We start from the raw sequence: 17,584 nt of genomic DNA on the forward strand, positions 1-17,584 counted from the left end.
AAAACCCTTTTCCATCATACTGAAAATCTCTCTTTGGGATGCAGAGGACATGAATAGGTAAGGCAAAAGCAAATAGAGAATGAAAAACACTGATTGTTTGTCATCAAAGATGGGATTGTAGCATGTACCTGGGACCATGTTCTGCTTTGCCTTTAAAGACTGTGTCTATTAAACAAGAAATGTAAGGTAAGAGAACATATGAAATTAAAGCAGTTACAGATATGGAAGGACTTCATTATAAGGAGAAGTAGTAAAGGTTGTGACAATGGAAATGGAAAAGAGACATGCAGAATAAGCGATAAAGCTGAAAATTGTTCCCCTTTAACCCCTTTCAGGATGAAAATGAAAGTTAACAGCCCACATAACTGCAGACTTCCCAGAGAAAGGTCTTGAGAGAAATTACTTATAAACCAAATATCTTGCCTTGCTTTTTATAAGGTTTAGGTAATATGATTGACTTGATTCTAGTGTGATCATTCTAAAACCAAGCAAACAGTTTTCTGAACAGCTAAATTAATACAGATTTTGATTTTTAAGAAAGTAATTTGAAAGAGCCCTGCAAAGAAATAATTTAATAGAAAAAAACCTGAAGAGATAGATAATCTGATTAGGCTTTATGTTTATTTTGGTATTCACCAGTGACCATCAAGGCCAAAAAGTTTCAAAGGTTTTATTTCTTTACTCCAGTATCTCCTCATAAAATAAGTGTAAACATCAGTCTTTCTGCTGACTCTATTGGTTTCTTTGCTCACAGTTTATTTGATTTGTTTATACCTGTAGGCAATGATCTCTGGCTATTTCTGCCTGTGTAATGCAGGCTGGACAGGCCCTAATTGTACAGAGAACATTGATGAATGTATCAGCAACCCGTGCCAGAACGGGGGGAGCTGCACCGATGGGGTCAATGGCTACTCCTGCGAGTGCACCAGCGCCTGGACAGGACCACAGTGCCAGACAGCCCAGCAAGGTACAGCCAGAACCTCCTCCTCCTCCTTTCCCCCTGGGAAATGGGACAGCAGGCTTCAGCGAGTAGATGCTTGGTGTATGGGATTAATATGTGAATAAGAACTGCATTATGATGGCAAAAACAGCCCTGTGTTTGGTGGATTAGAGATCCCAACCCAAATTCCCTCCAAATCAGAGTTTTCCATGAGCTTCATTTATAGCTGTTTCGTTTAGCAGTACGAACGCAACAGTGAAGTTGATCTGCAGGCCCACTGGCCTTGGCTAGATGCCAGACATCCTAAAATCAGATCTCTGTTCCTGAGAAAGTGTTCTGGTAAGCTGGTTGGGAAAGAGGATCCAGTATAAGGAGAACAAGAGAATGTATTGATGTTTCTCTTTTGTGCATTTTATTTCATCTCTTATGAAGCCGAGAGGTCCTGATGTTCTTAGTAAAGAGGAAAAGCCAGAAAAGGTTTTCAGACAGAAATGTAATGAAAGAAATGTTAGCCATGAAAATGGGGGACTCTCAGTTTTATACAGACTGCAAGGAACTCCCTTTAACATTTCCTCTTTATGTAACTTTTTTTGTTTGTTTGAGAACTTTTTTTGCCGTTAATTTTAATTAAACCAGGTCAGGATAGCATTCCAGTGGGTTCAGTGTCCCTGTGACAACAGGAGTGGCTCATTTTTATTGTAGATTGCTAAGAAGAAAGCAAATTAAATTTTAATGTAATAGAGAATGTAAAACTTCCACTGATCCCCTGTGAAAGCTGCTCTATTTTAGAACTATTTTGGGCTTTTTTATATTTTCCTGAAGTATCTAACTAGAAATGTCTTATTATTAAGTCCACATGGGAAAAATTTTTATTTTTAGCCATTCATAATAAAGGGATAGAAAGCCAGTTTTTATGAAGTAAGGAATCATACTGTATCACCTGTTCTTTTAGTTTCTAATAAATGAAAAAAGAATGTATTTTATTACATGATAATTTTGAATCTGGTTGAAAAAAGGTGAGATGTTTTGGATGGATATTTCAAGTAAAATTATGTTGTTTTTACCACTCTTGAAACAAAACAATATGGTGAGAATGAGCTATTTCTTTAGAATCAGTTCAATGTTAAACTACCACTGCTTGGTGCACACTGTAGCTATATGTGCATTATATTTTGGTTGCTTTATTATATTTTTCTGTAGCTGTTTGGTGTTGCTGCCTGGGAGTTCTCAGTTCCCATGCATTGAATGATTCAGTGAGAGAAGAGACCATGGTATATCATGAGAGGAATTATCAGGCCCAGGAATCTGACCAAAAAGGATAAATGGGACAATAAAACCTCTTGAGGATAACTTCTATCATGTACCATTACTGAGAAAAAGAATTTTGCATCATTTTAACTTCAAAATGCAAAATGTTATTTGATTGTAGGGGAAAATTTAGACATTCAATCTGGAGGTATCCTTCTGGAAGCAAAGCAGTGTATGAACATTATCATGAGACACAATCAATAGCTTTTCGCAGAATCCACATGTTCCAACTGATATTCTTTGTTCTTTTTCCAGGAACTGTTTTTCTTTCAGGGAATTCGCTTTTTTTTTGAGATGTCATTCCACTTGAGAGGAAGTCCTAAAGAGCCTTTTAATAGAAGTACTTTTCAGCGTTGTTTTAAATGTTTAAGAAGCAAAAGCTATGCAAAAAAAAGTCAGGTTTTACTCTGTACAGTAATAGCACAAAATTAATGTGTTTAATTTTCTCTCTCTTTCTGCAGTTTGTGGAGGGTACCTCTCAGGCTTGAGTGGGACTTTCAGTTACCCTAACAACCCAAACAGCCAATGGCACAGCAGTGGGGTCAGCTGTGCTTGGGTTATTCAAACTAATCCCAACAAGGTAAAATAGAGTTCACATTAAAGAAACCCTCAGTCTGCAGGACCCCTCAGTTTATCAGAGCAAACATGACTATCTTCATGCTACGCGTGTTCCAATGTTATGATCCAATCCCCTCAGAATAAATGGCTTTTCAAAAGAATAAGTTTCAGATCCTTACAAGCCTTCAGGCTCCTTAGCCTAAGGATTTGCTTGGGTTAGATTTTACAGGCTTTTCCTAAGCAGCTGAGGGTTAGATTTTATTTCCTTACCTCTAGCTACAGAAGGGAACTGTTCTACATTGCTTTAGAATGTGATCTGTGTATAGCTGCATGAGAAAAGCTCTGCTCTGCTGGGCTCCACAGGTGGTTCATGAGCTGGGTGAGTTGGTCAGAGCCTGGTGCTAACGACACCAAGGCTGTGGGTTTGATCCCCATATGGGCCATTCACTTAAGAGTTGAACTTGATGATTCTTCTAGCTCCCTTCCAGCTCAGACTATTCTGTGATTCTGTGACCCCAAAACAATTTCATGTTTCTGATCTCTGAGTGCAGAAATGTTGAATGCTTAATTTGTAGTCAGTGGCTTTGTGTAATAACAATAACAGCATTTGGGGTTTTTTTCAAGGATTAATTTTTAAATGTTGCACACAAATATATATTCTGCTTCTCATCTGCAACTGACAATTCCACTTGTGTTATTAAGAACAACTCCAAAATATGCTACTTCATACTTAAGCATGAAATTTCTTACTTGGAATCTAAATATTTGATATATTTTTGACATTTTGTGGAATGAATTAAGTCGTTTTATAAACAAGTGCTTAACAGTGGTTTATACAGCATTACATATATATATATCTGTGTGACATATATTCAGCCTTAAGCCTGGAAGCCACTACTGTCTTCAGCTGAGCATATTAAAGCACATCAATGAAGAATCTGAACAAACTTAGAGCTGTGTATGTTATTTAGTATCCAGAACGGGCTTTAGAGACACTGATTTTATACGTGCAAAACAAGATCATTGAATCTTTTAACTCCCATTACAATACTTTCAACTACAGCAGGAATGAAAAATGCTAATTATCTCATGAAAAAACTGCCATGGGAAACCTGGAATAAGGTATTTTATGCTGTATTTCAAGCTTTTCACATGGCTTGAAATTTACACATACATATTTCACACATATAACACACATAAGCAAATGGTCCCAATTATTAATTTACAGAAATAATGCTCCTTCCAGAAGACTTCACTGACTAAATTCTTATCTGTCTGTCTATCTTCTCTCTTTCCTTTTGACTCTTAAGATTCTTTAATACTCTCTTCTGTCCTGGAACATTTCAGGAAATGACATAATGGTTCTAAACCTCATCTATTCTCACAGTTGCATGAATACATATATCTGCTCTATAAAGTTTCTGCATAGACAGTGTCTCAGCAGATGGAAAAAAGATATTTCTTGTTTTCTTACTTCTATTAGATTCTGCATGTTACTTTCCCGTTCTTCCATCTGGAGACAAGTAATGAGTGTAACTCTGAATTCCTTCAAATCCATGATGGGCCTTCAGCATCAATGCACATGCTGGGAAAATACTGTGGCTTCCCAGGTCCTGCAGAGCTTTTCAGTTCCCACAACTCTCTGTATTTTTGGTTATACTCAAACCACACCATTACCAGAGGTTTTACTGTTCATTGGGAATCCCAGCATCCTGGTAAGTTGATGAAATGCCAAACATCTTCATGGTTTTGGAGTAAAATGAATTACTTCTTTCCTTTGATTAGGAGCAATTAGGAGCAGAAGGACAGTATTTTACAAGGGAGTGAGGCTGAAATGTAGACATATATATCACTTGAAGATATTTTCAAGCTCTAGCTCTAAGCCTCTGCATGAATAGCTTTCTGCTCTTTTTAAAGGCTGCTTTACACCTTCTGTGAGGAATCCCCCAAAGAGAATGTGTTCCTGGGGATGCCATTCATCTGTCTGGTCAGTTTTCTTCTCACAAAAGTGTCTAGTACTTCAAGCAAGCAAGTTAATGGCTTGTTTTGCCACTTGCAATTTACAAGTGCCTAAATGTTCCAAATATGATAGATTGTAGGGAATTGGATTGAAAAGAATGTGTAGCTTTTTGGTATGATTTGTTGTACATTTGTGCCTGAATTCTTGGTAATGCTGCTTGGGTGATTGTTCCAGATGACCTGACAATGCATTTACAGAGGTAAACTTCAAACCATCTCACGTAACATCAAGGTCACTTCGGTGTTCTGTGTATTATCTAGAAACAAAATCGTGCATTAGGTTGTGTCTTGAATGAACCATAGAGTAAGAAAGTGCCATTTCCTTATTTCTAGAACTATTTCTTGAAATGCTTTTAATATGATTGTTGGTGGGTTTGGGGTTTTTTTAATTGTCATTATTAGATTGATAATTACTAATAGACAAAAATGAGTACTGAAAAGTGAAGGCAGGTATTTTTTGGGAAAACATAGCACTAAAAAACAAAAAGCAAGGAGAGCAGTATAGATGTGATTAAACTAGCTATTCCTGAGGTATAACACATGACTTACCTCTCCCATTCCCAACTGTTGCACTGATGTTATTTTATTACAGATATATAAAACAGCCTTACCTGTAATTAAATTTTCCTTTTTTTTCTTTTTAATGGAAATAGTCTTGTGATAGAATAAAAAAATGGAGCCTATTTACAAAGTACAGAAATTCAGATTAATTTTGTAAATCCAATCCAAACACAGTGCTTCTGATTATTCTTCTTAAGACATATTCATCACAACTGGGAAAGAATCTTCCTTTTACTGTGCAAATCAGGAAGTATTTGGAGTTCTCCTTTTAAAATTGAGTTGCAGAATTAACTGCAAAATTTAAAGAAAGAAGAAACTTGCTGGTTTCTTTGTCTCGGTCTTTGTTTTTTAATTCATTCTGACCCCAAAGTGGGTGCTAGTTTTGACACTACAGGACAATTCATCTTCTGACCCAACATGTGGTGATAAAGACTCTGATCTTCCTTGTCTCTTTCTGTTAGAATGTGGTGGTGAGCTGACAGGTACTTACGGCTCGATAAGCTCTCCAGGATATCCTGGTAACTATCCTGTAAACAGAGATTGTTTCTGGACCATCTCAACCAGTCCTGGCCTCCTCATCACATTTGCTTTTGGCACACTGAGCCTAGAACACCATGAAAACTGCAGCTATGACTATTTAGAGGTAAAGCGTGATTGTGAATTATGACAACATTTTGTGGATATGTTATTGCAAAACAAGATATTCCAAAACTTTTTTATGTACAGAAGGGCACTGTTTGAAAATCTAATCCTGGGTTGAAATGCTCCTTTTTATTTACGTATTCCAGCCATCCATGCACAATCAGAGACAATATGACAGAAAGGGGATGAGAACCTGCTTCACTGAAGTCGGTGGAAGTCCTGTGACAAAAAGGATGGGATTCAGGCCAAATACTTTATGGGAAGCTTTCACTTTCTTACAAAGTTCAGTCTCCAAACTCCTTGTCAAATGTCAGCCCACAGAGAATTCATGAGCCTACGGGAAACTATTCAGGAAAAGGATCTAAGACTAATAGATTCATATCATAGCTCGCACAGCAGTCCCTGACTTGATGTATGAACTTAGGGCTTTTTGTCAAGTGTGACGTAATATTTACAGAATACACCAATACCTTTGCATGGAAATGAGAAGGCAGTTTGCAATTCCATGTTGTGTGCAATCAAAGAGCATGATTTCAAGAAAACAGTTCAACAGTAGATCTCCTGATACTTTCTTTCACAAAACTCTTGATGACTCCCAGCAGCAGCATCACAGCTATGCTGGTGGATCTGTTTCTTGATTCCTGTGTGTTTGGAGGAACTTCCTATGAGCTTTCCCTCCACCCACCGTCCCCAATACCTCTGGGGCCTCCAGGATAGCTTAAGAAGTGTTGGTACTGTTCACAACTGGCACTCATCTGGTAATCCCAAATGTTGATCTATCATTCTGTCTAGATTCGAGATGGTCTTCTTCCACAAGACCCTGTCCTTGGTAAATACTGCAGCACTGGATCTCCAGCCCCACTCCAAACCACTGGTCCATATGCATGGATTCACTTTCACTCTGATGACTTAGTTACTGATAAAGGCTTCCATATTCTCTATACAACATCTCCTGGTAAGTAAAATACTCAGGCTTAAAGGTTGTTCTGTGACATTCTCGAGATAGAGCCAACAACACACTAATGGATGTAATTAACACTTGCTCTTTTATAATATAGTAATTCTTTTTGATTTGCAGATATTGTACAGAGGCAGCCTCAAAAGGAGTTACTGTACTTATGAATATCTCAATTTTTCTTTTTTTTCTTAATATAGCAGATCCAAGTTGTGGAGGAAATTTCACTGAGAGTGAAGGGGTTATCACATCTCCTTTCTGGCCTAACCCTTATATCAACAGCCAACAATGTATCTACATTATCCAACAGCCAGAGGACGAAAAAGTATTCCTCAATTTCACCCATATTGAGCTGGAGAGTCATAGCGGTTGTTCAGCAAATTACATAGAGGTGACTCACTTAATCAGTTGATATGAAAGTTTGATTGCATGTGTGTACCAGAGCATGTATAACTTCTGTCCCAAGGGCCACTGCAGAAACAGGTGTTAATCAAACCACTAAGTATTCGAATTTATTAGGGTCCAAAAGTCACAGGAGCTGAAAGAGCAGGATGGTGTATTTGGAGTGAAGCAAAGATAAGAGAATGAGAAAATCTGTCTAGCTTAACACTAATTCATAATAGTCTGTACATGATTAAGGGGGAGTTTGGACATCTGGTATATGCGTGTCAACTGCAAGAAAAATAGAATTAATGCCATAGCCACTACACAGCATTTTCTGGAGTCATAGTGTTATATGGAAGATCTTGTTCTGACAGTAAAAGGAAACACACCATATAAATATTTGTACACACACCAGGGAAGTGGTTGAATTACCATTCCTGGAGGTATTTAAATGATGTGTAGAAGTGGCACTTAGGGACATGATTTAGTGGTGGGCTTGGCCAAGCTCAGTTTACAGTTGGACTTAGAGATAGATTTAGAGGTTAGGTCCTTTCCAACCTTAATGAATCTATTATTCTATATACATATGTAAAGCTGGGAGTTTATTGTTGCCATAACTGAAATCTTATGATCTAATTCAAGAATTGTTATTAGTCTAAATCTAACTGGAAAAGAAAGTAAAATAGTACAGTTAGAATGTTTCTATATGGAAAATGCAATATTAATGCAGTACTAATGTTAGTACTAACAGAAATCCACTTGAGGTTACTTTTATGTTTGCTTTTACTCCTACCTCTCTCTTCATTGGTCTGCAACTTCGTGTTACATACAAATTTACAGCTGTAGGGCACCTTTTAAATACATGAGATACCATGTTTTCATTTTCTTTGTTGTGTTGAAGCCCAGTTTTGCCCAGCTGCCAGTCTGCACCACTGGAGCTGGCCGCAGGTGAGGTCTGGCGCGGTGCTGTGCAGGCCAGGGGCAGGGCCTGTCCCACTGCCCTGGCCAGGGAGCAGGGCAGCCCTGGGCCATGGGCACCTGCCTGGGGATGGGCATGGACTGAGGCAGGCCGGGATGTGGGGCACACGGGGGAACCTGGCTCAGCAGAACCCATGGCTGAGGCAGGGACTGACAGCCCCCACGTGGTCCTGGATTGTGGCAGGGTGAGGGGCCCAGGTGGAGGCAAGGCTGGCCCCAGTGAGTCGTGGTGGTGCCCTCAGAGCCTGACAAGCTCTCTCTGTTGGTGGCCCGTGCACCTTCTCCTATCACCCTGTCTGTGTTCTCCTCTGTGTCCTGCCCCAACTCGCTGTGTCTCAAGGCCTCTGCTGTTATACCCAGCCTGTATTTCTCTATACTCTCATAAACACCTCATCCCACATGGGACGGCTGCTGGGTACTGCTGTCTGTGTAAAACAGTGCCTGTGCTGTGCAGAGCTAAACAGAAGGAAAACAAAATGGAAGCAGTCAGTGGTTGATTTGCAAAGGTGCCACCGCAGCTGAAACAGGCGGGAGCCATCCCTGCGGCCCCAGAGCAGGGTCCAGCACTGCCAGCCATGCAGCTCAGTGGCAGAACAGATTTGGTTTTGTGTTTAATCTCATACTGACCAGTGAGGAACAGGCCCCTGTGAGCTCTGTGCTGTTAGTCTATTTTTAAAAGATGTTATTGTGCTGACATCGTTCCCTTCTCTCCTCCTGTGATTCAAAGACCTGTGTTGGAACGAAGTGTAATTAGTTTCTGAAATGAGAGGGGAAGTGTGTTTAATGAAAACAGACAGCTTTTGTTTGTTTGGCCTGCTACTCCTCTTGCCTAATTGCTGGCAAAACAGCAGCTAAATTCACAGCAGCCAGAGAAACAAAACCATTTCTGTTGAATGCCATCGGTTTGTATTAGTTCAGCAAGGCATTTACCTCACTGCTTGCTGATCAGTCACAAGCCCTTTAGTTTCCCTATGCTTCTGCCCTCCACTTCTTCCTGCCCTCTTACTCTGTGGCTCAGCCCAGAGCAGAGAAATGGGACCAACATTTTCTGGCGGGCACAGTCAGTAAAACCAACGTACTGTGCTCCGTTATCAAGGCCTGATTTTTCTTGTGTGCTTTTCTAAAATACTGTCCCACTGGGTTTTATATTGAAGTTCATCTAGGGAGATAGCTTTTGGGTGTTTACGTCACTTTAAAAGTCACTCTCCAACAACTCTTTTGTCACTTTGGAAAGGTGTAGATTATTCCATTCCCTGGCTATACCAGGAAATCTGTAGACTTTCCACAGGGACCAGACACATCTCACAGCACTTGCTCAAGGAGAGACGTTTAGTTTTTTACTAAGGAAGGCATCTTCAACAAGAAAATAGAGACAATAAAACTTACTTTAGAAAGTCTGTGACATGGTGATGCAGAGGTAAGATGTTAGCTAAGGCAGCTCCTTTTCCATACCAGCCTTCTAACTGGCAATAGAAGATGTTACTCACATGGTTTAGAGAACCTGTTATTTTTATCACTACTCACTGGACTTTATAAACCAAAAATGTAAGAAGAGTCAGCTCAAGAAAAATATGTAAATTCCTGTGAATTACAGTTCTGGAAGCTTTCACTGCTTTCCAAAGATTTACTAAATATTTTGGCACAAATTCTGATGTCAGCTGCTCTGCTGTAAATCCAGAATAACTCTACCACCTTAAACTAAAATTCCACGGAAACTGGAAATATCTGTTAGTCAGAAGGCCATCTCACCAGGTTGAGACTACAAAGCTGGGCAAGCAGGCCAGCCACTGCCTGCTCACCAGGGCAGCCATGAGGGTTCCTTACCTTCTCTCCCAGCCCATGGATGAGTACAGCTGAGGAAGAAAGAACTGGTGATGAGAGGGAACCTGAAAGCTGGATGTCCCTGCTTTGCCAGTGAATTCACTGGAATGATTTTTTGTATTTGACAGCACATAGATGCATTTAAAAGCAGTTCCATCTACATGAACCACCACCACTTTTACAGCAGGTGTTTGGTTTTCAGGAGAATCTTTGGGACAAAAATTGCATTTTTTGCTTGGGCAAAGAACACAGGTCCTGTCTTTTGGACCTCAGGTTTTTGCCCACCTGGAATGAAATGGATACCTCAGAGATACACCAGGGCTCTGCCTGGATTCCTGGATATAGCTATTCTTAGTCATGTACTATGGATTCAGGGTCTGAAGTTTTGAGGTACAAATACCTCTTTCCCATCTACTCCCCTTGATAATAAGGATTTATAATCAACTTTAGGGAAAATATGTAAGATGCATTTCTCCTTTGATTAGCAAATTGATTGAGGTGAGTAGAAAGGCAGTGCAGAAGGTAAAAGCTGGATTCCCTGATATAGCTTCATTGCCATTATCATGCATTGAACCCTTCAGATAGAGGAGTGAAAAGATGCCAGTGTGCCTCTTTACTGCTAGAGTTGCATCTCCTGTTAGTGAGCTGTGTGCCTGCATTGAGGTATGGGTGTGATGGGACAGATGCTTGTTCTGGAGAAGTGCCATTGAAAAATCACTGGAAACTTCATGGCCAGAGCAAGAAAATCAAAAATACCCTTTTTTTCCTCAGCAGATTTTAGTGCTGGCAAAAATTTCACAGCTATCATTGGTGAGAACCCCACCTGTCTCTTTCATACTAAAGGTGTCACTTTTGGCAACATAGGCCCAAATAGTGCTAAAACTGTGGTTCATAGAGAGGATGTTTCATCCCAATGACAGCAGCATGTGTTTGTGTCTTCTGTGCTATTCATCTGACTGTTACTTTGAGCTCTCATAAGTCCTGTGGTTGGGCCAATTACTGTGATGCCCCTCTTATAAATATGTAAAACAGTTACTCCTTTTGTTATGTAGTATCTCTTGTGAGATTATAATTTTATCTGGATATCAGATCCCAATGCTTTTATGATTTAACACTTTTCTTTCTTCTTTTTGATGACCAGGTTCGAGATGGTGACAATGAGATGTCTCCTCTTATTAGAAAAATCTGTCATAATACACTCATGTCTCCAATCACTTCTACCAGCAATGGTCTCTGGATCAAATTCAAGTCTGATGCTTCTGTGCAAAGAACTAGCTTCAGGGCTGTTTATCAAGTTGGTAAGAAGAACTGGTCACTTGCACAGTGAATTTATCTGTAATTTGGACACTTTCAGTCATTTCTGTGCTGTATTATTCATATAATAGGTTAGACACAAACTTCAAAAGAAAGAACAAAATAGAGTAATTAATTTATTTTAAAAGTGTCTTCAGTAGGTCTGCTGTAGGCACTCCTACAATGCTTGGAAACATGCCCTTCACTGCTTCTGACCATGAGATTAGCTCAGATGGTTAGAGTATGGTGCTAATAACAGCAAGGTTGTGGGTTTGTTCCTCATATGAGCCATTCATTTGAGTTGGACTTGATCATCCTTGTGAGTCCCTTCCAACTCAGAATATTCTGTGATTCTACTAATGATGTATCACTTGCTGCTGACATACAAAAGGTGTTATAGCTTCAGTTCTGCCTAAATCTTTTTACTTTCATTTTGCCTGTCTTTTAGTTATTAACCACTGACAAGCCTGTTTCTGTGAAACAAATGAGTCAAATCCATTAGTTTTCATAGGCACAGTTTGGTCTTCTGTACAAGTATGTTTATGCTATACCTATAGTAATTTGTACTTTTAAGTATGTTCTTAATACTACTTGAGTGGTCTGAAGTAGCTGCTGCAATAAGAAAGGGGTTTAGGGTTGCTTTTTTCCTAATTTCATGGTGTTATTTGATACACATCATACATCATCATTATGATACATTATGATACATCCTTGAAGTCATTCATCACAAGTACTGTTTCTTGGTGTCTCTTGGCAGCCTGTGGAGGTTCCTTGTCTGGAGCAGGCACAATACATTCACCTTATTACCCCAGGATATCCCCTCACGCAAAGACCTGTGAGTGGATCATCTCTCAGCCAGACACCAAAGTGGTGATTCTTAACTTTATCGACTTTGACATTCGAAACACAACCACTTGTGATTCGGACTACATCGAGGTAAAGAATAACACACATATACTATGAATAGTAGATATGGATCTGCAAGTTCCTTCTAATACTCATCTTCACCAAAGTAGAAGCTCTTGACAGGCGAGCACTACTTCCAGCAGTCACAAAAGCTTTTCCAGGTTCATAATGGGATCCCAAAGCTTTTCTTGGTTCTTCAAAGATGGTATGACTGCTTTGATAATTGGAGACAAGTATCAGGTGTCTTTAAACAGATAGACCTGGTTTGGGAGGTTTATGTGCCACTTACTGCTGAGGGTGTAAGATCTCATCTTTTCTCCATCTAACATGATTTTGGTGGGACAGTGCTTCTCTGATAGGCATAAGATTGTATTTTATGTGCCTTTAGTAGAAACCACACTGAAGAAAGGGTGGGGTTGACTTACTAAGGATCTCTTTTATATAGTTCTTATGAATTGCTTTATGCTTAATACTTGAATGTAAAAAAAATTTCTATAGGATATTTTGAATACATTGTTCTTCAGGTCAGAGATGGCAACAATGGAGACTCTCCTGTTTTGGAGAAATACTGTGGTACAGCTGTACCCTCTAGAGTGCAATCCACACAGAGCAATCTCTATATCAAATTCAGAGCTTCCTCACTTACCAACCTTGGCTTCAGAGCTCAGTACTGGCCATTAGATACAGGTAAGAATTGTTTTGCTGTTTTCCATGTAGAGTTCTGGGACTTTCCAAATGTTCCCGCAAAATGAGAACAATTGGCAATCAAGTTTTATGATGGTGTAATGGGAGATAAACTCTGAATCAGTTAGTGTAGTATGAATCAAGGAAGAAAGACTATGAAATTTCAGAAAGAAAAGTAACCAATTGTATAAGTGTCTAACTCTTTTTTTATAAATATATCATTTAACCTAATGTTTTAAATCTCTGTAGTATGTGGAGAGACTCTCACTGGACCGTCAGGAACCATTACAACTCCTGGTTATCCACATGTCTACCCACATGGGATTAACTGTACCTGGATTATCAACGTTCAACCCGGCTACCTTATCCGCCTGACATTCACTTCATTTAACTTGGCGTTTGATTATGGTTGCAGAAAAGATTATCTTGAAATATATGACAACAGCACTGTGCAAAACTTGGGAAGGTGAATATGTCCATTAGCCTACAGACCTGAATTACTGTGGAGTGAGCACTGTTCTGTAGGTCTTGATATTCAATTTGCTTCCTTACGTTTTGTGTATAGATTATTTTCTCTTTATCACAGAAACAATAGCAGCAATTTCTCTTCTAAGATAGCAAAAGTAGCTTGCTTTCCTTAAACATGGAACAAGAAGCACATTTAATAAATAATATACTGGGAGAAACTAGGGTGTGTCAAAAGGATAGCTCTTTTAAGGGCAGGTTTCAGTAGCTGGTTTTGTCCCTCTTCATTAACATTTTGATTTATGGAAAATGAGTTGAAAAGCATCAATACATCTCTGCCCAGAAAAGACATGATTTTAAAGACTTGCTGAAGTGAAAGAAAGATTACTTAAAAGGCTGTACATTTGGATCTCCACAAAAACTAGACCACAACCTCCATTTTATGGGATTTAGTTTTTACTTTCTCCTGATACATGATTTTATCTCTGGGAAGAATATTTTCTTTTATTCCACTTCTCCAATTGGTGTATACACAGGGTTTCCTTGCTAGAATTCAAGAACATTTGAATTACTTGGGAACAGTATCCAGCTGCAGCTATAGACTGTAAAATAGTTGGCTGACATGGCAGCATTTTGGAAAATAAGGAGCAAATGACTCTCATAATGGAGAGCATTTTGCAATCTTAGTGTTTGGCCAGCCACTCTGACTCCTACAAAATAACAGAGTATGTTGTAGGTACAGCATAGCATAAATTCAATAGGAATTTGACAACTTGATGAAAGTCAGAGTTTCTTCTCTGATTTTTCCACACTTTAGATTTGTACCCTTGTACATGTAGTGTGCTATTTAGTCCCCTGATACAGGGTATAAGCCTGGGATCTGTATCATCCAAAGGAGAGAATTGTGTATGTGTAGCTATTCAAACTTCTGGGAAAGCTGGATTCTCTTCCAGTGATACAGATGCTTTATAAAGTACTGCCATTCAATTTGGGGTATCTTTTTGCTGCAGGTACTGTGGAAGATCAATTCCACCATCTCTCACTAGTGGTGGCAATATGATGACGTTGTCCTTCATGACAGATCACAGCGTTGCATCTGAGGGCTTCTCAGCTAATTATATCTCCCTGAATGCATCCAAAGGTAATATGTCAGTCTGTTCATTATGCAAATTAAATGTTTTCAGCTGTCACTGTAAATAACCACTACAAGAAACAGAAACATTATTTTCTGTGTTGCCAGAAGACTTCCTGGTGCCTCTTCTACTCCTTCTTATTCATTCTGCTTCATTCAAAAGCTTTTTACTCCCTAGAAAAGCAGAAAGCAATTTCTGTAAGCAGCATTGTTGCTTTCTTTAAGAAGTCAGTAAGAGCTGACATCGCAGAACTGCATGAATTATGTAGGAAAAGTATTTTCTGAATTTTCTTTGTCCATTCTGAGCTGAGTATATGTGATGTAGCAAACTTAGTGATCATGGACACTATGGGAGACTATTGGGTGCCATAAAAGATTAATTCAGTCCCTGTAAGGTTCAATATTGATGGTGGGAAGAGAAAGGTCAATTAGGATGAAATTTGATAAAGCAGCAGAATAACCTGAATGCACAAGTGATTTTTTCGTTACAACAGAGTGCAACATTTCTGTCTCCACCAGAGTTCAAGGCTGCTGTTATGCATTAAATCCCTTGTTTAAGTATTTTCTAAAGGGCCAAGGCTTACATCAGTGAGGTAAAGGAAGAATGACTGCTCATTCTCTCCGTTCTCTTCTCCTTTGGACATTAGGAGGATTTGTTTCACTGAAAGGGTGGTTAAGCATTGGAATGGACTGCTCAGGGAGGTGGTGGAGTCACCATCCCTGGATGTGTTCAAGAAACGACTAGACATGGCACTTAGTGCTATGGAAGGTAGAGGTACAGGGTCTGCCTAGCAGAACTAAACCACAGAAGAAGCAGAGTCACAAGGGAAAAAAGGTAAAAATGAGAATGCATTTGTAGCTAGGATGTTTGTTATCCATCATTAACCAGTTCTTACGTAGTTTCTGTGTGTGAGTGCAGCCTACAAGGGATTTATTGGATGAATACCAGAAATTCATAGTACTCATCTATGCAGCCATAAGCTACCAATGGCTGTTCGTTGTTTGCTCTTAGTTTCTTTATTTTTTCTAATTCCTGAATTTATTCAACCTGTTTAAAAGCAGCAAAATTTGCAATTCCTAACTGCTTTCTTGGTGACATCTTGGGAAAATTGTCTATTATTTTGTCTCTCAAGTATGTGTATAGGCAGGACCAATACAGATTTTGCCACTGTGGTTTTATTCACTACCAGAAAACTTACAAGTCCAAATAAACCATTTTCTCAGCTGCCTTAATTTATATTTGAGTTATCTAACATGGAAACCAAAAAGGCAGTGCAAACAATTAAGATTTAATGAGAGCTATTTCAAGGAGGAAATTTCTGTTTCTTAGAAAGTAATAGGCAAAAAAACCAAGTTCTACTTTTAAAAATCTTTCCAAGAAAACTCTGTAGTTTGAAATCTGAATTCTTAATAGTGAGAAATTGTGAAATTATCATCCTTATAAAGTCTTTTTTTAGCCTTTGTTTGCAACTGCAAACTAAATCTTCTGTAAATACCATTGTTGCTTTTTAATGTGATATTTTTTCCTTTTAATTCGCCTCAGATTACTATTTCGTGGGTGGATTGATTCCTTCCTAAATATTCTTATAGCTACTTTTCTCACAGTCCATCAAGATCAAAGTATTCTTTATTCAACATTAATCTATATTTCTGTCTCTGTTGTAACCATATCTGTTTCTGTGGTTCTGTTAGTCACTTCAATGCTGTCCTGCCTCCTCTCTTTAGTATTCCCGTCCTTTACCACCACCATGGTGATTGGCTTTTCTCATCTTTCAGCCAAAGCACTGTGTCAAAAGCTTTACAGAATTCCACACAGATGACATCTGTAGCTGTTCACTCATCCATTGATGTAGTGTGTAGTAGTGCAATATGTGTCGTGTGGAGTTCAAACTGCATCAATGCTGTCCCTGCAATGTTTTCAAACTATGCCTTAAAAATGCAGGTCTGCTGTCTCTTCAATGCTTTTAACAATTATATCATATGTTTATATGAAATTAGCACTATGTAATATCTTAATCCAAATTCTATATGATTTTCTTTTCCTAAAATGAACACAAATATCTTCACTACTCTTCAGCCAATCGGGGCTAACTGTCAATTTCTTCTCACTCTGACTTAGAACGATCTCTAGAGTAAACACTTTTTAATTTCAACCACTACAGCTTGTATAAATATGGCAAAGTGGGAGATAGTTACTGCAAGTGAGAGTAATGAACTTACAGAGAGGCTGAAACTATGATTTGGTTTTTTTACAAAGATTTCTTTCTTTTGGTCCCAGAACAAGCATGGCTATAAAGTTTTCATAAATATCAGACAGCTAAAATTCAGTTTTTTATTAAGAATAAAGTGTTTTGAAGTTTCTGTGGCCTGAGAGAAGGCAAACATGTATGTTTATGTGGATTTTGCTGTGAGAAGCAACTCTTCACTTCCCTGCAATCATCTCAGGTTTAGGTCTGATCTTCATCTCATGTATATCCAGTTACACTAAGGCAGCAAATTGCTAACCATAATAATATCTGAGAGATTTACCAAAACCATGATTTTTTTTTTTTACATCTGGTGCTTATTTACATTTTTTATGCTAAAGAAAATATGGCTCTAATAATGTTTCTTGTGCAAGAAGAATCCTTCATATTTTTAAGTTGTGTATCCTTAGCCAGCTAGAGCATAACCAGTATCAGAACTTTTCAAAGATGTTCTGGTTCATATTACACATTTCAATAGTCTTTTTCCTGGAGTTATTTCAGAGAGAATGAGCTATTGAAAACATGGACAAGATTACCCCTCCTTCCTCCACCAAATAAATTGGAGTTTAAAAAAGAAGCATAAGTAAAAGTGATTTTTTTTTAATGCAAAATGAAACTAATTTTCTTCTCCATGCATCTTGGTAAACAATGTTTTTGTTTGCATGGCTTATCTGTGATATATTAAATACTTG

The 17,584-nt window shown here is 38.6% G+C and overlaps 1 protein-coding gene across 1 annotated transcript in view; it reads left to right on the plus strand.

Annotated features, from left to right (window-relative positions):
• The window catches only part of CUBN (cubilin), a gene marked incomplete at its 5' end in the record, with an annotated part of 143,441 nt that overhangs the window by 13,272 nt on the left and 112,585 nt on the right, over positions 1-17,584 (plus strand). Inside the window, 11 exons of the mRNA XM_082298647.1 lie at positions 781-967; positions 2,710-2,828; positions 4,290-4,521; positions 5,848-6,029; positions 6,821-6,983; positions 7,184-7,374; positions 11,308-11,464; positions 12,217-12,395; positions 12,890-13,052; positions 13,299-13,515; positions 14,525-14,655. Of these exons, the coding sequence (XP_082154773.1) occupies positions 781-967; positions 2,710-2,828; positions 4,290-4,521; positions 5,848-6,029; positions 6,821-6,983; positions 7,184-7,374; positions 11,308-11,464; positions 12,217-12,395; positions 12,890-13,052; positions 13,299-13,515; positions 14,525-14,655 (1,921 nt within the window). The remainder of the gene's footprint in view (positions 1-780; positions 968-2,709; positions 2,829-4,289; positions 4,522-5,847; positions 6,030-6,820; positions 6,984-7,183; positions 7,375-11,307; positions 11,465-12,216; positions 12,396-12,889; positions 13,053-13,298; positions 13,516-14,524; positions 14,656-17,584) is intronic.

This window comes from Coloeus monedula, assembly GCF_965178545.1.
Source record: "Coloeus monedula genome assembly, chromosome: 1".
NCBI classification, from domain to species: Eukaryota; Metazoa; Chordata; class Aves; order Passeriformes; family Corvidae; genus Coloeus; species Coloeus monedula.